The sequence below is a fragment of the Oncorhynchus clarkii genome, chromosome 11, assembly GCF_045791955.1.
Source record: "Oncorhynchus clarkii lewisi isolate Uvic-CL-2024 chromosome 11, UVic_Ocla_1.0, whole genome shotgun sequence".
In the NCBI taxonomy this organism is placed as follows: Eukaryota; Metazoa; Chordata; class Actinopteri; order Salmoniformes; family Salmonidae; genus Oncorhynchus; species Oncorhynchus clarkii.
The window spans coordinates 26,842,782-26,859,699 of record NC_092157.1 but is presented as its reverse complement, the minus strand read 5'-3'; the positions used below and the strand labels follow the sequence as shown (position 1 = coordinate 26,859,699).

The 16,918-nt window shown below is 45.0% G+C and overlaps 1 protein-coding gene across 1 annotated transcript in view; it reads left to right on the top strand.

Moving 5' to 3' along the window:
- Positions 1 to 16,918, top strand: part of LOC139420415 (MAGUK p55 subfamily member 7-like) — a 267,762-nt gene that overhangs the window by 72,443 nt on the left and 178,401 nt on the right. The window contains exon 3 of the mRNA XM_071170496.1: positions 6,915 to 7,122. Within this exon, the coding sequence (XP_071026597.1) occupies positions 7,086 to 7,122 (37 nt within the window). The 5' untranslated portion in view covers positions 6,915 to 7,085. The remainder of the gene's footprint in view (positions 1 to 6,914; positions 7,123 to 16,918) is intronic.

Here is a 16,918-nt window from a genome sequence, read left to right as displayed (position 1 = left end):
TAGGGTTAGTTTTACGGTTAGGATCTAGGGTTAGTTTTACGGTTAGGATCTAGGGTTAGTTTTAGGGTGAGGATCTAGGGTTAGGATCTAGGGTTAGTTTTTGGGTGAGGATCTAGGGTTAGTGTTTGGGTTAGTTTTACGGTTAGGATCTAGGGTTAGTTTTGGGGTGAGGAGTGAGGGTTAGTTTTGGGGTGGGGAGCGAGGGTTAGTTTTGGGGTGAGGATCTAGGGTTAGTTTTGGGGTGAGGATCTAGGGTTAGTTTTAGGGTTAGGTTTAGGATCTAGGGTTAGGGTTAAGGTTTTGGGGTTGGCGAAAATAGGATTTAGAATGGGACTGAATTTGGTGTCCCCACAAGGTTAGTTGTACAAGACTGTGTGTCTGATTGTCCAGTGCAGCCTGCCTAATAGGATGAGATGGAGACATTCTGGCATGCCTCTGGAGAACAGTGCAGCTGTTGAACAAAATGTACACACACACTTCTTAACCATTCAACAATGTATTTTTATATTTTCCACAAACAGCATTTCGCTCCCGGATCCAGGAGGATTTCAGTATTAATATTTAACAAAATGTAATGTATGAGTGCACGAGAGTTTTCCGTGCCAACTGTTTAATACACTATAATTATACACCGTCCATGAAACATACTGCGGCTGTGTTGTGTGTGTATTATTACGGGGATGTCTGGTCTGGTACATTTAGCTGTTCCTAGTATTGTTCCTAGTATTTTATTATTCAGTTTCTTTATTGCTTTGCTGAATTATCTTGCTGAATCATTGCCATGACTACTCCTCTGGAACACTGCTCTGTGAATGCCTTTCAAATGGCACCAGGGCCCATATAGCTAGGGAATAGGGTGCCTTAGGGTAAATAGGGTTCCTTTTGGGACACAACCTGTAATACTGTCATAAATTGACACCCCTACTGGAACTTGAAGGGAAGGGACCCCTCATTTATATCACACTCAGTCTACTCTGTAAGTACTAAACCCCCTTAAACCCACACCCTCTATCCATCCACACTTCTCTTCCTCGCCATGTATCTCCCACTCTCCCTCTATCTCTCAATCTCTCCCCCATCCATCTCTTCCCCCTCTGTTTCGCTCTCTCTAACCAGGCAGCATCACAGGAGAAATATTTGGACACATGTTTTATGGACTGGAAGAGCGTACTCTTTTCTGTCACCGTGTTCTCTTTATTGGGTGCGTGCGCGCACATGTGAAAACAAGGTAGTGTCCTCTTAAAACCACACGTGACCACTAATGACACGGCATGCCTTTAAAAACAGCCTGCGTCGGAGGCGTGAGTCACTGCAACGATGAATTAGGGAGACCCGGTGCTCAGATACACTCATTCAGGGCTCAGACTCACGGACGGAGGGGATCTAAGGTTGGATTTAGAGGAGTTGGGGATAAAGGGGGCAGAGTGGTGTGGTATACATGTGTGTTTTCTTTTCTCGCTTGGCGATTCAGTAGTTAAACACTGGAAGTATGTGGGACTCTAGACGTCCCACTTGCTGTGTTCACTATCAGGTCACTCCCAGGAGAGGGCACCAGTGAGCTCAGAACCTGGTCCCGCTACATACCTGTGGCTACATACCTGTGCATACAGGAGCCAGGGTTTACAGCCACAATATGTTCAGTCAGTTAGGTGGAGCATATAAGCATTTCCAATCTGATAATATTGATAATTCCACAATGCTGTTGTAGGCCAGTGCAAGACGTGTGGCTTTATAAAGGTAAGTCAGTTGAGTCAATTTAACTTAATTGAGTATTAGATGGTTCTGGTAAGACCTGGATGAACTTGGTTGATGAACCTGAATTTAAACTTGGCACATCGTGACACCAGATTGGCACAGCGGGGTTTACATAGTGCTTTACTAGGGTCAGATGGATTTGCTCTATAAAAATAGGACTGTGTGTGTGTGGGTGGGTGGACGGGATGGGGGACGACGACAAAACATAGCGATACTGATATCTGCCGACATACTATTTTACAGCAGGAAACTAAAGTGTAATTTTTCCACTCTGAATTTCCATAAATTGCCATCCAAAAGAGCAATTGTCCAATAATTATGTTTTAAATGTTGATTTCATACATTGTGATAATAATAACACTTAATGAGAATGGCCAGAATTCTTCAGATCAGCATGAGATTCCCTTTTCTCATCCTATTTATTCAATGTCGGTTATCGTGGAGTTATTTACCATATAGCTAGCTGTAAAAGGCCAATATCGGACGATCATACTGGTGAACCAATCTATCGGTCGGGCTCTAAAGGTGCCATAAACCTAAAACAGTTCTTCGGGTGTCCACCCTTGTTGGTTCCAGGTAGAACCCTTTTGGTTTCAAGTAGAACCATTTTGGGTTCCGTGTAGAATCTTATCCACAGGAATCAAAAAGGGTTTTACCTGGAACCAAAAAGGGTTCTTCTATGGTGACAGCCAAAGAGTGTACTGCCAACCCAGGGAATGTATAGACGGAGCATGCCTGCCTGCAGAAGTCGGCTACCTGCGAAACGCGTGTCCTTTTCCCGACTCCCAGTGTCCCACTTGAGACCACTACACTTTCTTTTCTCTCACGTTGTCTTCATGTTTGGTGCAGCCAAGTGTTGTGTTCCAGAGAATGTTTTTTTCTCTCAGTACTAGACATTTTGAGTAACCTAGGCTATCATATCTGAACCTCAGAGGATAGTAAAGAGTGTGTTTTGGTGTCAGAGTTTTGGAGGACAGTATAGTTTTTAATGTCAGAGTAAGAACGTGTGTTTTCATAACCTGTTTTTCCTCAACCCTCTGTCTCATTCTCTTCGACTTCCAGCTGGGTCCCTGGGTCCTCTTCCCATCCTAGCCAAGCCCGGTCTGTTTTTGAAAAGGGTCGAAAAAAATAACAACTTGTCTTCATCCCGCTCTTCTATCCTCCATATTGCTCGTTCCCCCTCGGGCTGTTTTCTCTTCAAATAACTGATGGGACTTCAGGTTTCACACTGAGCAAGACTAAACAAATACAGCGTGTCTCCTAACATGTGATCCAAGCGCTCCTTTGTTTGGTAAGCTGCTGCGGCTTGCCGTGTCCAGGGTGTTTTCCAGCTGTGTTGTAGTAGTAAGAGTAGAGGGGATTCTGGCTGTAGTTGGATATTGGGCCACTAGATGGCAGCAGCACCCTTTCAGGGCACTGTGTGTGTGTGTTACACATGGGAGAAGTAGAAGGCATACCTTTTCATTGTGATCAGGCTCTTTTCTTCTCCACATGGCAAAGTTGCTTTGCCTCCCCCCTTTACACTCAAACCTGATTCTGTGTGATTTGTACAGAGGAGAACCAAGCCATGGCTGAATAAAGCATCTTGACTTGGACTGTCTTGAAGTTCAGTGGTTACTGGCCTTTCGGGCGCCGTAAAAGTCTCAGGTGCTCTCGGTGCCGCGGTACGCTTCCTGGCCTTCCCAAGGCCCCGGACGGAAAGATGGATCCCACTTTGATTTGGGAAAATTTCTGTAATTCCTCCTAGGGATGCCGTCTGATATTCCTGAATCCTGCAGCACTAGAAGGCAGGCAGATCAATCTCCCTAACAAGTCCCCCTCTGTCTCCGTCTGTCATTCCAATCACACTGGTATGACTATACCTTAGCTTTGTCCCTTACCCTGCTCTGTGACTGTGAAATACAGGGCTGGTTTAGCGCGGGTCAATTCTTTTGACATGAGCTCAGTTGCTGCTGCTTTTGTCCTCTGTGTTCAGAGCTGTTGGAGAGATCTTGTGGTCCAGGCCTGAGGAGCCTGCTGTCGCTGAGCTGCACCTTCTCTGTCCCAATTGGCGCCCTATTCCCTATGTAGTGTACTACTTTTGACCCGAGCCCTGTGGGCCGTAGTGCACTAGAAAGGGAACCGGGTGCCATTTGGGACTTACACAGAGTCTCTGCTGGTCTCTTTAGCGTTTTTTTTAATGGGATATATGTAGGCTTATGGTGTGGAACAGGACTGAACTTTGATTGCACTTGACGGTTTGGTCTATACATTTACTCTTGCTCTGTGTGTGTGTGTGTGTGTGTGTGTGTGTAGAAAGACAGCTGTGCTCCAAATCTAGCAGGCGTAACAAAGGAGCTGCATAGTCTGAACTGTCCCACGTCCTCCACTTCCCCCCTCGGAAGGGAAAAGTCATACGTCCTTTACTGTTGTTCTGTGAATTCAGCACGTCTTACCTCCGGATTTCAAAAACTTCTGGCCCGAAAAACGTCAAACTCCTGGAACCCAACATGTGTGTGTGTGAAGTGACCGGGTTTTGGGTCTGCCTGCAGTCTTTCCCGGGTGATGTTTGCTGAGGCGATATTTTCCGCAGCAGGTTTTTCCTCACCTGGATGTAGCGGTCGTCCCCAAGGTGCGTTCACAACCCGGCGTGTCAGACACCGTTACGCAACATGAGCTAGCGTCTCCACTGATTTACACCCAGCAGCTTCAAACACAGCTAAAGCCCCAAGCCACATAAAACTCAGCTCTGCTTGTGTCGTTCCTGAGGCTAAATAGTTAGTGCACGCTCCAACACCCTTTGACCCAGTGTTCTGGGCTCCACTGGGGTGGTCCAACGGAATGCGTGTGTGTGTTAGACCTGCTGAAGGGGCTCCTGAAGGAGGTATTTTGGCCTTAGAGAGTGCAGAGCGTGGTGGATCTGCCTGGAAGCTCGTCTGCGTGTTAGCGTTGTTAGCTAGCTAGCTGCCTGCAGCCGCAGCCAAACGGCCCGGTCAGAACACCCTCACTCCGCATGGGACCAATGGCTGTCAGAAGTCAGCCGCCACCATAGGAACAATGTAGCCAGGAAGGAGACCATGAAGGAGGGGTACAGTAGGTGGCTGTGGCTCATTTGAGCGATTTGTCTACTCTAGCTGTTCTTTCTGCCTTTAAGCCATCCTGTGTTGTATGATATGGGGTTCAGACAGAGAGTGGAGCAGACTGGACTTTGGGGAACCAAGTCTAGGGTGGGTCATTGAGCCCTATGTTAGGCAGGAGCCTTAGGTTAAATGTTATTGGCTGGCCACCGTTCTCTACATTTAAAGCGAGCATGATGACTGCCTAGGCTGCTGAAGAATGTGGTAGTCTAGACCTGAGCAGCATGGTTAGGAAGGATGGGGAGAGGGACATGGTAGGTAGTTGCCCCTGGGGCCTAATGAAGGGACCAGGAGGGGATGGGGGGTCATACAGGAGAGTGTGTGTGTGGTAGGGAACAGTAAAGCCTTTAATAAGGGAGGTGTGAGTCGAGGCCAGCCAGGAGTGGAGGGTTGAGGAGGGGTGGATGAAAGACTGGGGGGGGGGCAAGGGGCTGGGGGTCTCCTAGGGGATGCCACCACAGTCCCATCCCACCCCTAGTGTGTGTGTGCCCCTAATGCCGGCCTGCTGCTGTTCTACAGTAGCAGCACCTGCCTGTGTCTGCTGGGATTGGCTGGAGTACAGAGGTCAATAGGTAATGAATGTCCTCTGAGGCCTCCGCGAACCCCAGACCCAGTGCTCTGACTCAATGACTACAGCTAGCGCTCGGAGACATTCCCACCTGCACAGACATCACACATGATATGTCATGTTTATATTTAAGCAATAAGGCCCGAGGGGTTGTGGTATATGGCCAATATTTTTTGCTTCGTGTCTAAGAATAGCCCTTAGCTGTGGTATATTGGCCATTTTCCATAAACCGCTGAGGTGCATTTTTAATAAAAAAATAAATAAATGTGACCTTTATTTAACAAGGCAAGTTAGTTAAGAACAAATTCTTATTTACAATGACGGCCTTCCCCGGCCAAACCCAGACAATGCTGGGCCAATTGTGCGCTGCCTTATGTGACGCCCAATCACGGCCAGTTGTGATACAGCCTGGATTCGAACCAGGGTGTCTGTAGTGACGCCTCAAACACTGCGATGCAGTGCCTTACACCGCTGCGCCATTCAGGAGCCCTATTGCTACTATAAACTGGTTAACATCGTAATTAGAAGAGTAAAAATACATATTTTGTCATACCTGTGGTATACGGTCTAATATACCACGGCTGCCAGCCAATCAGCATTCAGGACTCAAACCACCCAGTTTATACAGCGCTTGAGAAAGCCTGAGTGTGAGCGTTTGTTGATGTGTGCGTGCATGCATGGCATATGTCTGTATTGAGGATGTGTGTGTACTGTATTGAGGATGTGTGTGTACTGTAGGGGTGTGTATGATTCTTCCTCTGTTGTCCTGACTCCTGACATTCCTCAAATCCTCCACCTTGATAGGGAATCCCAAAATGGGGACACACACATCTTTCAGGGATAGAGGGTATATCCAGGAATCTTGTTCCAATTAGCTTAGCAGTACATGAGCTGTTTTTCCCTCGCTGGGTTTAATAGGCCAGAGGTCTCTCTCTCTCTCTGTGTGTGTGTGTGTGTCTGAGTCTGAGGGGGTAGATTAACAGCCAAATGATTTTCTTAGAGTTTTGTTTTTGTGTTTTTGATGTTCCCCTCGTTCTCTCCATTTTCTCTGTGGATGGGTTCACAGTTCACTGGTTGTATTTACAAAGTGCCGCATTTCCAGGCTCATTTGATTTTTCACAGGTCTGGTCTGCAGTGTTCTCCCTTGAGCCGGATTGTGTTTCCTATGTTTCCGCTGGCCGTTGAAAGGGGGGATAACGAAGGTCTGGAAAAGGGTGTGTGTGTGCCTGTCCCCTTGTGTGTGTGTGTGTGTGTGTGTGTGTGTGTGTGTCACAGTTGACCCTCCGTGATTACGAACCAACACATTTTTGCTATCATCTGCTGAATAACTTCCTTCATTGATGCGTACATCCGCTTTCTTCCAGGTCCAAACACACACACACACACACACACACACACACACACACACACACTTGTGCGTGTGGCATTGGGTGTGTTGGATCGCAGTGCCTAAATTCCTGCCCTCTCTCTTTTAGGGAACGCCGGCCACCCATGGTATAAATCCTGGAGAGAGACACCTTGGACTGGGGGTGACAGAGGAGAGGAAAGGAGACTGAACCTACCCTCTACCCTTCCCTTGCCTGCTGCTGCAGTGTGGCAGTGCTATTTTCATTCTCACTCTGATATTCCACACCCAGGCAGGAACCATGCCGGCCCTGTCCACCGGATCTGGAAATTACTCGGGTACCGAATGATGTGATGAACCCTGTTTCCTTTCAGCTGGGCACACTAAACCCCGTTCCCTAATCACGATGTACATCTATCTTCCTACCTGTTTTATCCCCTTTATACACTGCACTAACTCTGTGCCCTTAAGGCTGTTCACACTCAGCCTTAAGGCTGTTCCAATACGCTGGATTCTGTCTCCACTGTAGGTTTTTACAAAGAAGCATAGTTCATACAGTTCCTTCAAAGTATTCATACCCCTCGATTTATTCCACATTTTGATGTGCTATAGCCAAAATGGATTAAACATTTGATTTATTATTAATTGTTTTATCTCTCACCGTACACTCGATACACCATGATGACAAAGTTAAAACATGTTTTTAGAAATGTTTGCTAATTTATGTCAAATTAAATACACATAGGTATTCACACCCTTGAGTCAATATTTTGTAGATGTTCTTTTGGCAGCAATTACAGCTGTCAGTCTTTCTGGGTAAGTCTCTATAAGCTTTCCACACCTGGATTGGGCAACATTTGCCCATTTATTCTTATCAAAATGATTCAATCTCTGTCAAATTGGTTGTTGATCATTGCTAGACAACCATTTTCAGGTCTTGCCATAGATTTAAGTCATAACTGTAACTCGGCCACTGTCTTCTTGGTTAACAACTCCAGTGTAGAGTCGTGGCCAAAAGTTTTGAGAATGACACAAATATTAATTTTCACAAAGTTTGCTGCTTCAGTGTCTTTAGATATTTTTGTTAATGTTACTATGGAAGTATGATTACAAGTATGATTACAAGTATGATTACAAGCATTTCATAAGTGTCAAACGCTTTAATGACAATTACATGAAGGTGATGCAAAGAGTCAATATTTGCAGTGTTGACCCTTCTTTTTCAAGACCTCTGCAATCCGCCCTGGCAGGCTGTCAATTAACTTCTGGGCCACACCCAGCCACACCTGATGGCAGCCCATTGTTACTTAATCAATGCTTGGATTTTGTCAGAATTTGTGGGTTTTGGTTTGTCCACCTGCCTCTTGAGGATTGACCACAAGTTTTCAATAAGATTAAGGTCTGGGGAGTTTCCTGGCCATGGACCCAAAATATTGATGTTTTGTTCCCCGAGCCACTTAGTTATCACTTTTGTCTTATGGCAAGATGCTCCATCATGCTGGAAAAGGCATTGTTCGTCACCAAACTGTTCCTGGATGGTTGGGAGAAGATGCTCTCGGAGGATGTGTTGGTACCATTCTTTATTCATAGCTGTGTTCTTAGGCAAAAATGTGAGTGAGCCCACTCCCTTGGCTGAGAAGCAAACCCACACATGAATGGTCTCAGGATGCTTTACTGTTGGCATGACACAGGACTGATGGTAGCGCTCACCTTGTCTTCTCCGGACAAGCTTTTTTCCGGATGCCCCAAACAATTGGAAAGGGGATTCATCAGAGAAAATGACTTTACCCCAGTCCTCAGCAGTCCAATCGCTGTACCTTTTACAGAATATCAGTCTGTCCCTGATGTTTTTCCTGGAGAGAAGTGGCTTCTTTGCTGCCCTTCTTGACACCAGGCCATCCTCAAAGTCTTCGCCTCACTGTGCGTGCAGATGCACTCACACCTGCCTGCTTCCATTCCTGAGCAAGCTCTGTACTGATGGTGACCCGATCCCGCAGCTGAATCAACTTTAGGAGACGGTCCTGGCGCTTGCTGGACTTTCTTGGGCGCCCTGAAGCCTTCTTCACAACAATTGAACCACTCTCCTTGAAGTTCTTGATGATCTGATAAATGGTTGATTTAGGTGCAATCTTACTGGCAGCAATATCCTTGCCTGTGAAACCCGTTTTGTGCAACGCAATGATGACGGCACGTGTTTACGTGGCACATTACCTTGCAGGTAACCATGGTTGACAGAGGAAGAACAATGATTCCAAGCACCACCCTCCTTTTGAAGCTTCCAGTCTGTTATTCGAACTCAATCAGCATGACAAGAGTGATCTCCAGCCTTGTCATCGTCAACACACCTGTGTTAACGAGAGAATCACTGACATGTCAGCTGGTCCTTTTGTGACAGGGCTGAAATGCAGTGGAAATGTTTTTTGGGGGGATTTAGTTCATTTGCATGGCATAGAGGGACTTTGCAATTCATTGGAATTCATCTGATCACTATTCATAACATTCTGGAGTGTATGCAAATTGCCATCATACAAACTGAGGCAGCAGACTTTGACACAAATATTACATTTCATTCTCAAAACTTTTGGCCACGACTGTAGATTTGGCCTTGTGTTTTAGGTTGTTGTCCTACTGAAATGTGAATTAATCTTCCAGTGTCTGTTGGAAAGCAGACAACCAGGTTTTCCTCTAGGATTTGCCTGTGCCTAGCTCCATTCTATTTATTTTTATCCTGAAAAACTCTGCAGTCCTTAACGATAACAAACATACCCATAACATGATGCAGCCACCACAATGCTTGAAAATATGGAGAGTGGTACTGTAATGTGTTGTATTGGATTTGCCCCAAACATAATGCTTTGTATTCAGGACCAAAAGGTAATTGCTTTGCCATGTTTTTTTGCAGTATTACTTTAGTTCCTTGTTGCAAACAGGATGCATTTTTCGGAATATTTGTATTCTGTACATGGTATGAGGGCCAGATTGGGAATTTAGTCAGGACACCGGGGTTAACACCCCTACTCCTACGATAAGTGCCATGGGATCTTTAGTGACCACAGAGAGTCAGGACAGCTGTTTAACGTCCCACCCAAAATACGTTTCCTCCCTCTTCTGGAAAACTGAGTTATGTACACCATTCAAAATATAATTAAGAACTTCACCAAGCTTACAGGGATATTCAATATCTGTTTAAAACAAATAAATGTATCCCCTGTCATGTTTAACACTATTATTGCTCATAGAGTGAGTCTATGTAACTTATTATGTAACTTGTTAAGCACATTTTTACTCCTGAACATTTTTAGGCGTGCCATAACAAAGGGGTTGAATACTTATCAAGACATTTGAGCTCTTTTACATTTTTATTCATTTGTATATAAAAAAAGTTTTTTAAACTTAAAAAAAAAAAACATGTAGCCCAATGAGAAGAAAATGGAAATGTGATCTATTTTAAATTTAGGCTGTAACACAACATAATGTGGAAAAAGTCCAGGTGTCTGAATACTTTCTTAAACTTTTCTCTTGAACTCCGTTACAACCTCGACACTGAACCCTGTCCCCTATGCACTACAATTAACCCTGTCCCCTATGCACTACAATGAACCCTGTCCCCTATGCACTACAATAAACCCTGTCCCCTTTGCACTACAATAAACCCTGTCCCCTTTGCACTACAATAAACCCTGTCCCCTTTGCACTACAATGAACCCTGTCCCCTATGCACTACAATGAACCCTGTCCCCTATGTACTACAATAAACCCTGTCCCCTTTGCACTACAATGAACCCTGTCCCCTATGCACTACAATGAACCCTGTCCCCTATGCACTACAATGAATCCTATCAACCAAGATGTTACAATAGCACAGTGACCTGGTTCACCCCTTTCCTGATGTTCTTCTCCAGGCCCCACAGGTCTCATATGTTCTCACAGGTGTTCACAGCAGACAAATGAGCACTCACACACCTCAGTGATGTCTATCCCATACGTCCTTCCGTCATGTGTCTGTGTCTCTCGTGATGATGTCAGAGAGGGAGACATGTCAGGTCTTTTAACATGCAGGCAGATGACATCAGAGGTTAGGGGTCAAGGCTTGCTCTAATTAGAGCCTGTCTCCGTGTGTGTGTGTGTGTGTGTGTGTGTGTCTGCAGACGCATCCACCTCTCCCCTCTCTCGTCCCTTCTCTCATCTCTCTCTCAACCACAACCCAAAAAAAGAGGAGCAAAAGGACAAAGAGGTGGATAAAAAAGAGAGGGCGGACGGACCAACGACAGACACAGGGAAAAAGAAAGTTGATGGATAAAGAGTGTGTTCGTCTCGGCTGTCCAGGCTTTGACAGAGTTTACGTAGCCGTTGTGGAAATTCGTATAGACAAAGTGAAAAGCCAGACCATCAATTACTATTATAGTCATTTTAGGCAATTACTGGCACAGACCCTGTTTCCAAATAAAACATGTAAGGGCTCTCTCCACCGCCCCATCCCTCCATCTTTCATCCCTCCATCACTATCCAATTCCCTCCATCTCCTCATCCTTCCTTCCTCAATCGTCCAGTTTGAGCTTTACGGGTGAAATCCAGAACGTCGCGAAACGTGGACGACAGTTTCGTAGAGCCACAGGCCACAGAGCTGTGGACAACGTCGTGACTGATGTTAGGATTCCTGGTGTAGATGACAGATTCCGCTCCCCGTGTCAACTTGTGTCTAGTAACACTAATGTTACTAGAAGAGGGCTGTGTGAGTAGCTCAGGGAGGAGTGTGACAGAGTGTAAGGCTGCAGAACTGACCGATTCGTCACCTTGTGACAACCCGTGTCTCGGGGAAGTGATGTTACAGGAAGGAGTATTGTAGAGCGAGGGCAGATTGTTGTGAGTGGTCTCAGCCTAGTGAGGAAGGTGGGAGCAGAGGTTCATCTGTGTGTTTTAAGAGATTACTAATCTGCCTTGTGTAGATGGTGACAGAGGTTAATAATCAGTGTAATTGTCATTTTAGCAGAGAGTTAGAAGACATGGATTTAGGAGGTACAGTTGCATAAGTGAGGGGGCGTACGGGTGACAAAGTATTTATGCATTGGGATTTGGAAGTGTCATTTTTTTTATACTAATCTGGTAATATCTATCATATGTATACAACAACGTGTAAAGTGTTGGTCCCATGTTTCATAAGATCCCGCACGTTTGTTTACATCTCAGTTAGTGTAGAGGAGGAGTGGGAGGGGGGTGCTGAGGAGTATTTCTGTCTGTAATGAAGTCCTTTTGTGGGGAAAAACTAATTCTGATTGGCTGTGCCTGCCTTCCCAGTGGGTGGGCCTATGCCCTCCCAGGCTGCGCCCCTGCCCAGTCATGTGAAATCTATAGATTAGAGCCTAATTTATTTATTTAAATTGACTGGTTTCCTTCTATGAACTAACTCAGTAAAACCTTTGAAATTGTTGTGTTTCTATTTTTGTTCAGGATATATTAGATGTCCAGACAATTAGTGGACATGTAGAATGATCTAGGTAGATGGTGCCCTTTGTAGGATTTCCCATCACATTCTAACAGGGAAATCTGTGGTCATTTAGTGCTACTGGTGTTGGGGGCTGGTAGGTAGCTGGTGGGTTTGGCAGTGTCAGAGATCAAAAGAGGACCATCGCGCTCGCCAAAACGTCTCTGTACGCTGTCCCTGATGAGGTGAAAAGAATAAAAACACTTTTAACATAAAGCTTTATGCATCATATTTTTGAGTGCGGACCATCACCCCTTTTTATTTGTGTCAGAGATTCGACAGACAGGCAGGTGACTGACACATTTATCCCTCCCTCCCTGAGGACCTGGACAGCACAGCTGACCACCAGGACTTATGGTGTCTCACCAGGAGCAATTAAGATGTTATCCAGCCTCAGCCTACTCCATCACTCTGTCTAAAACTCATATCACCACCAAGCAGCTGCTGAAATAACAGCACTACACGGTACAGACTTATTAATGCTAATATTTTCCCCCGACTGAAAGGGCTGAGTAGTGTGTGTGTGTGTGAGTGTACGAACTAAGCGCAGCTCTTTATCCGGTGTGTGTATCTAAAATGTTATGGAATATTTGGAGAATAAATATGGGATGAGTAGACGGATGGTACAGAAAGTGCTCTCTACTTAGGAACATGTTGTCTCTCACTTTCTCTCTGTCTCTCTCAGTTCAATTCAAGTCGGTTTATTGGCATGGGAAACATATGTTTACATTGCCAAAGCAAGTGAAATGGATAATAAACAAAAATGAAATTATATTCTCTCTCTCGCTCTCCCCTTCTTTCGCCACGGGAGCGGCCTTCTCATACCGGCTCTGCTCGGCCCAAAATAAACAACAGACCTCTTGCAAATTAAGATCTAATAAATGAAACAAAATAATGAAAAAATAAACCTGAAAAACAATAAAAAGCTGGAAAAATGACCTCTAAAATATGACCGCGGGGGGAACTAAATGTTGGAAAGGAACGCCGTCCCAGTGTTCAGGTTACTCAGGGCCCTTTTAGTGTGGGACTTTTTAATAAATACTTTGGAAGCAGATTGAGGCGTTTGGTTGATGTTGCTGGCCCCAGGCTTCTGTTTAAAAAAAAATATATATATATATAATGTTTTAAAATATCAAATCTGTGAGGAGAAGGAATGTGTCCCCAGTAGCGAGGGAGATCGATAGCAGGACCGACTGCTAGGACTGATTTCTAAGAGCCGCTCTCTGACACTTTGTTGGCTGAACATGGGACCTGATACACACACACACATTAATTGACATTCTCACCAAGCGGCCAAGCGGCAGGAAATTGTTTTTTAATTGCGCAGGGTTGATCAAGGGGTCCTGCCACAGTGGGATGTCCTAGAGATGTGTCATATCACCAATCCGGTTTGCTTAACACTCAACCCCAACCCAGCTACTGTTACCGTCTAGCTCTATGGAGTGGTTATGTTACTGTCTAGCTCTATAGAGGGGTTCTGTTACTGTCTAGCTCTATAGAGAGGTTCTGTTACTGTCTAGCTCTATGGAGGGGTTATGATACTGTCTAGCTCTATGGAGGGGTTATGTTACTGTCTAGCTCTATGTAAGGTTTATTTTCTGTCTAGCTTTATAGAGGGGTTATGTTACTGTCTAGCTCTATGGAGGGGTTATATTACTGTCTAGGTCTATAGAGAGGTTATGTTACTGTCTAGCTCTATAGAGGGGTTCTGTTACTGTCTAGCTCTATAGAGGGGTTCTGTTACTGTCTAGCTCTATAGAGAGGTTATGTTACTGTCTAGCTCTATAGAGGGGTTATGTTACTGTCTAGCTCTATGGAGGGGTTCTGTTACTGTCTAGCTCTATAGAGAGGTTCTGTTACTGTCTAGCTCTATAGAGGGGTTATGATACTGTCTAGCTCTATGTAAGGTTTCTTTTCTGTCTATCTTTATAGAGGGGTTCTGTTACTGTCTAGCTCTATGGGGGGGTTATGTTACTGTCTAGCTCTATGTAAGGTTTCTTTTCTGTCTATCTTTATAGAGGGGTTATGTTACTGTCTAGCTCTATAGAGGGGTTATGATACTGTCTAGCTCTATGGAGGGGTTCTGTTACTGTCTAGCTCTATAGAGGGGTTCTGTTACTGTCTAGCTCTATAGAGAGGTTCTGTTACTGTCTAGCTCTATAGAGGGGTTCTGTTACTGTCTAGCTCTATGGAGGGGTTATGTTACTGTCTAGCTCTATGTAAGGTTTATTTTCTGTCTAGCTTTATAGAGGGGTTATGTTACTGTCTAGCTCTATGGAGGGGTTATATTACTGTCTAGGTCTATAGAGGGGTTCTGTTACTGTCTAGCTCTATAGAGGGGTTCTGTTACTGTTTAGCTCTATAGAGAGGTTCTGTTACTGTCTAGCTCTATAGAGAGGTTCTGTTACTGTCTAGCTCTATGGAGGGGTTAAATTACTGTCTAGCTCTATGGAGGGGTTCTGTTACTGTCTGGCTCTATAGAGAGGTTCTGTTACTGTCTAGCTCTATAGAGGGGTTATGTTACTGTCTAGCTCTATAGAGAGGTTCTGTTACTGTCTAGCTCTATAGAGGGGTTCTGTTCTGTCTAGCTCTATAGAGAGGTTCTGTTACTGTCTAGCTCTATAGAGGGGTTCTGTTACTGTCTAGCTCTATAGAGGGGTTCTGTTACTGTCTAGCTCTATAGAGGGGTTCTGTTCTGTCTAGCTCTATAGAGAGGTTCTGTTACTGTCTAGCTCTATAGAGGGGTTATGTTACTGTCTAGCTCTATAGAGGGGTTCTGTTACTGTCTAGCTCTATAGATGGGTTCTGTTCTGTCTAGCTCTATAGAGAGGTTCTGTTACTGTCTAGCTCTATAGAGGGTTATGTTACTGTCTAGCTCTATAGAGGGGTTCTGTTACTGTCTAGCTCTATAGAGAGGTTCTGTTACTGTCTAGCTCTATGGAGGGGTTATGTTACTGTCTAGCTCTATGTAAGGTTTATTTTCTGTCTAGCTTTATAGAGGGGTTATGTTACTGTCTAGCTCTATGGAGGGGTTATATTACTGTCTAGCTCTATGGAGGGGTTATATTACTGTCTAGGTCTATAGAGGGGTAATATTCCTGTCTAGCTCTATGGAGGGGTTCTGTCTAGCTCTATAGAGGGGTTATGATACTGTCTAGCTCTATAGAGGGGTTATGTTACTATCTAGCTCTATAGAGGGGTTATGTTACTGTCTAGCTCTATAGAGGGGTTATGTTACTGTCTAGCTCTATAGAGGGGTTCTGTTACTGTCTAGCTCTATAGAGAGGTTATGTTACTGTCTAGCTCTATAGAGGGGTTATGTTACTGTCTAGCTCTATAGAGAGGTTATGTTACTGTCTAGCTCTATAGAGAGGTTATGTTACTGTCTAGCTCTATAGAGAGGTTATGTTACTGTCTAGCTCTATAGAGGGGTTATGTTACTGTCTAGCTCTATAGACGGGTTATGTTACTGTCTAGCTCTATAGAGGGGTTATGTCACTGTCTAGCTCTATAGAGAGGTTATGTTACTGTCTAGCTCTATAGAGAGGTTATGTTACTGTCTAGCTCTATAGAGGGGTTATGTTACTGTCTAGCTCTATAGAGGGGTTCTGTTACTGTCTAGCTCTATAGAGGGGTTCTGTTACTGTCTAGCTCTATAGGGAGGTTCTGTTGCTTTAACCTCAGCCCTTGTCTAACAGTTTCACTGTAGTGGGGTTCTGTTACTTCCTCTACAGACAAGCAGTGTTTAATAATCTCTTCCTCGTCTTCAGGAAGGATGGAGTTTTATTACAGTCCCAGTTAAGGGAGTTCTAGTACAGTGTTACACCTATGGTTGGGTTCAGTATCGATTCACAGATCAATGCTGTGTCTGTCTAACTTCAAGCTGTCCCTCCTCCAGATCTGTAAAGATCCAGTGTCCTCTTACTCTCCCTGAGAGAGAGATTCATTCAGAGGGGTTTGTTTACACCCTGTGTCTGTGTGAAGTTAGTGCTAGAGTAGAGAGCAGGCTAATGGGAGTTAGAGTGGAGGAGAGTAATGGTAGTATGGTGCTCGGGGGTGTAATGGAAGCAGGGAGACGGCGCATCGCTCTGTCGGCGGGTTGCCTTGACTCTAACCTCCCGCTCCTGTAGAGAGTTGAGCATCTGTCTGTTGTACGCTACAGATGCTGCTAGTCTGCCTGTCTGTTCTCCTGGAGCGTGCGTGGGTGTGTTATCCCTCCTGGTGTTTGTGTGCTCTGTGGGGGTGTTTAGCTCCTGATAGCCCCATTTCCTCTCTCCATCTGGGGGTAGAAGGTTATGGCCTCTCCCTTGTGAGGAAGGAATGGGGGACCATGATCCATCCTCACTTAATCTTGCCCTTGGGGATGGCTGGGTTTACCTCCACAGAGGAAGACCGGGATGGATGTTTCTGAATGGACAAGAGCATCCTTGTTGTCTGAGCCGGTGTCTATACCTTCTTACACGCTCAGTCTGCAGTGAGACTAGCTGAGGATAGCTTGATGCCTTACTGTTTTAGCAGCCAGACGAGAGGGAGTTGCTCTAATGATGTGGTTGCTCTGTAGCCGTGTCACAATAAGAGTTATATCCCTTTAGTGGGACAGGACAGTTGTTGTCCTGTAATCAGAGGTTAACCAATCGACAAGCTCGTCTCGG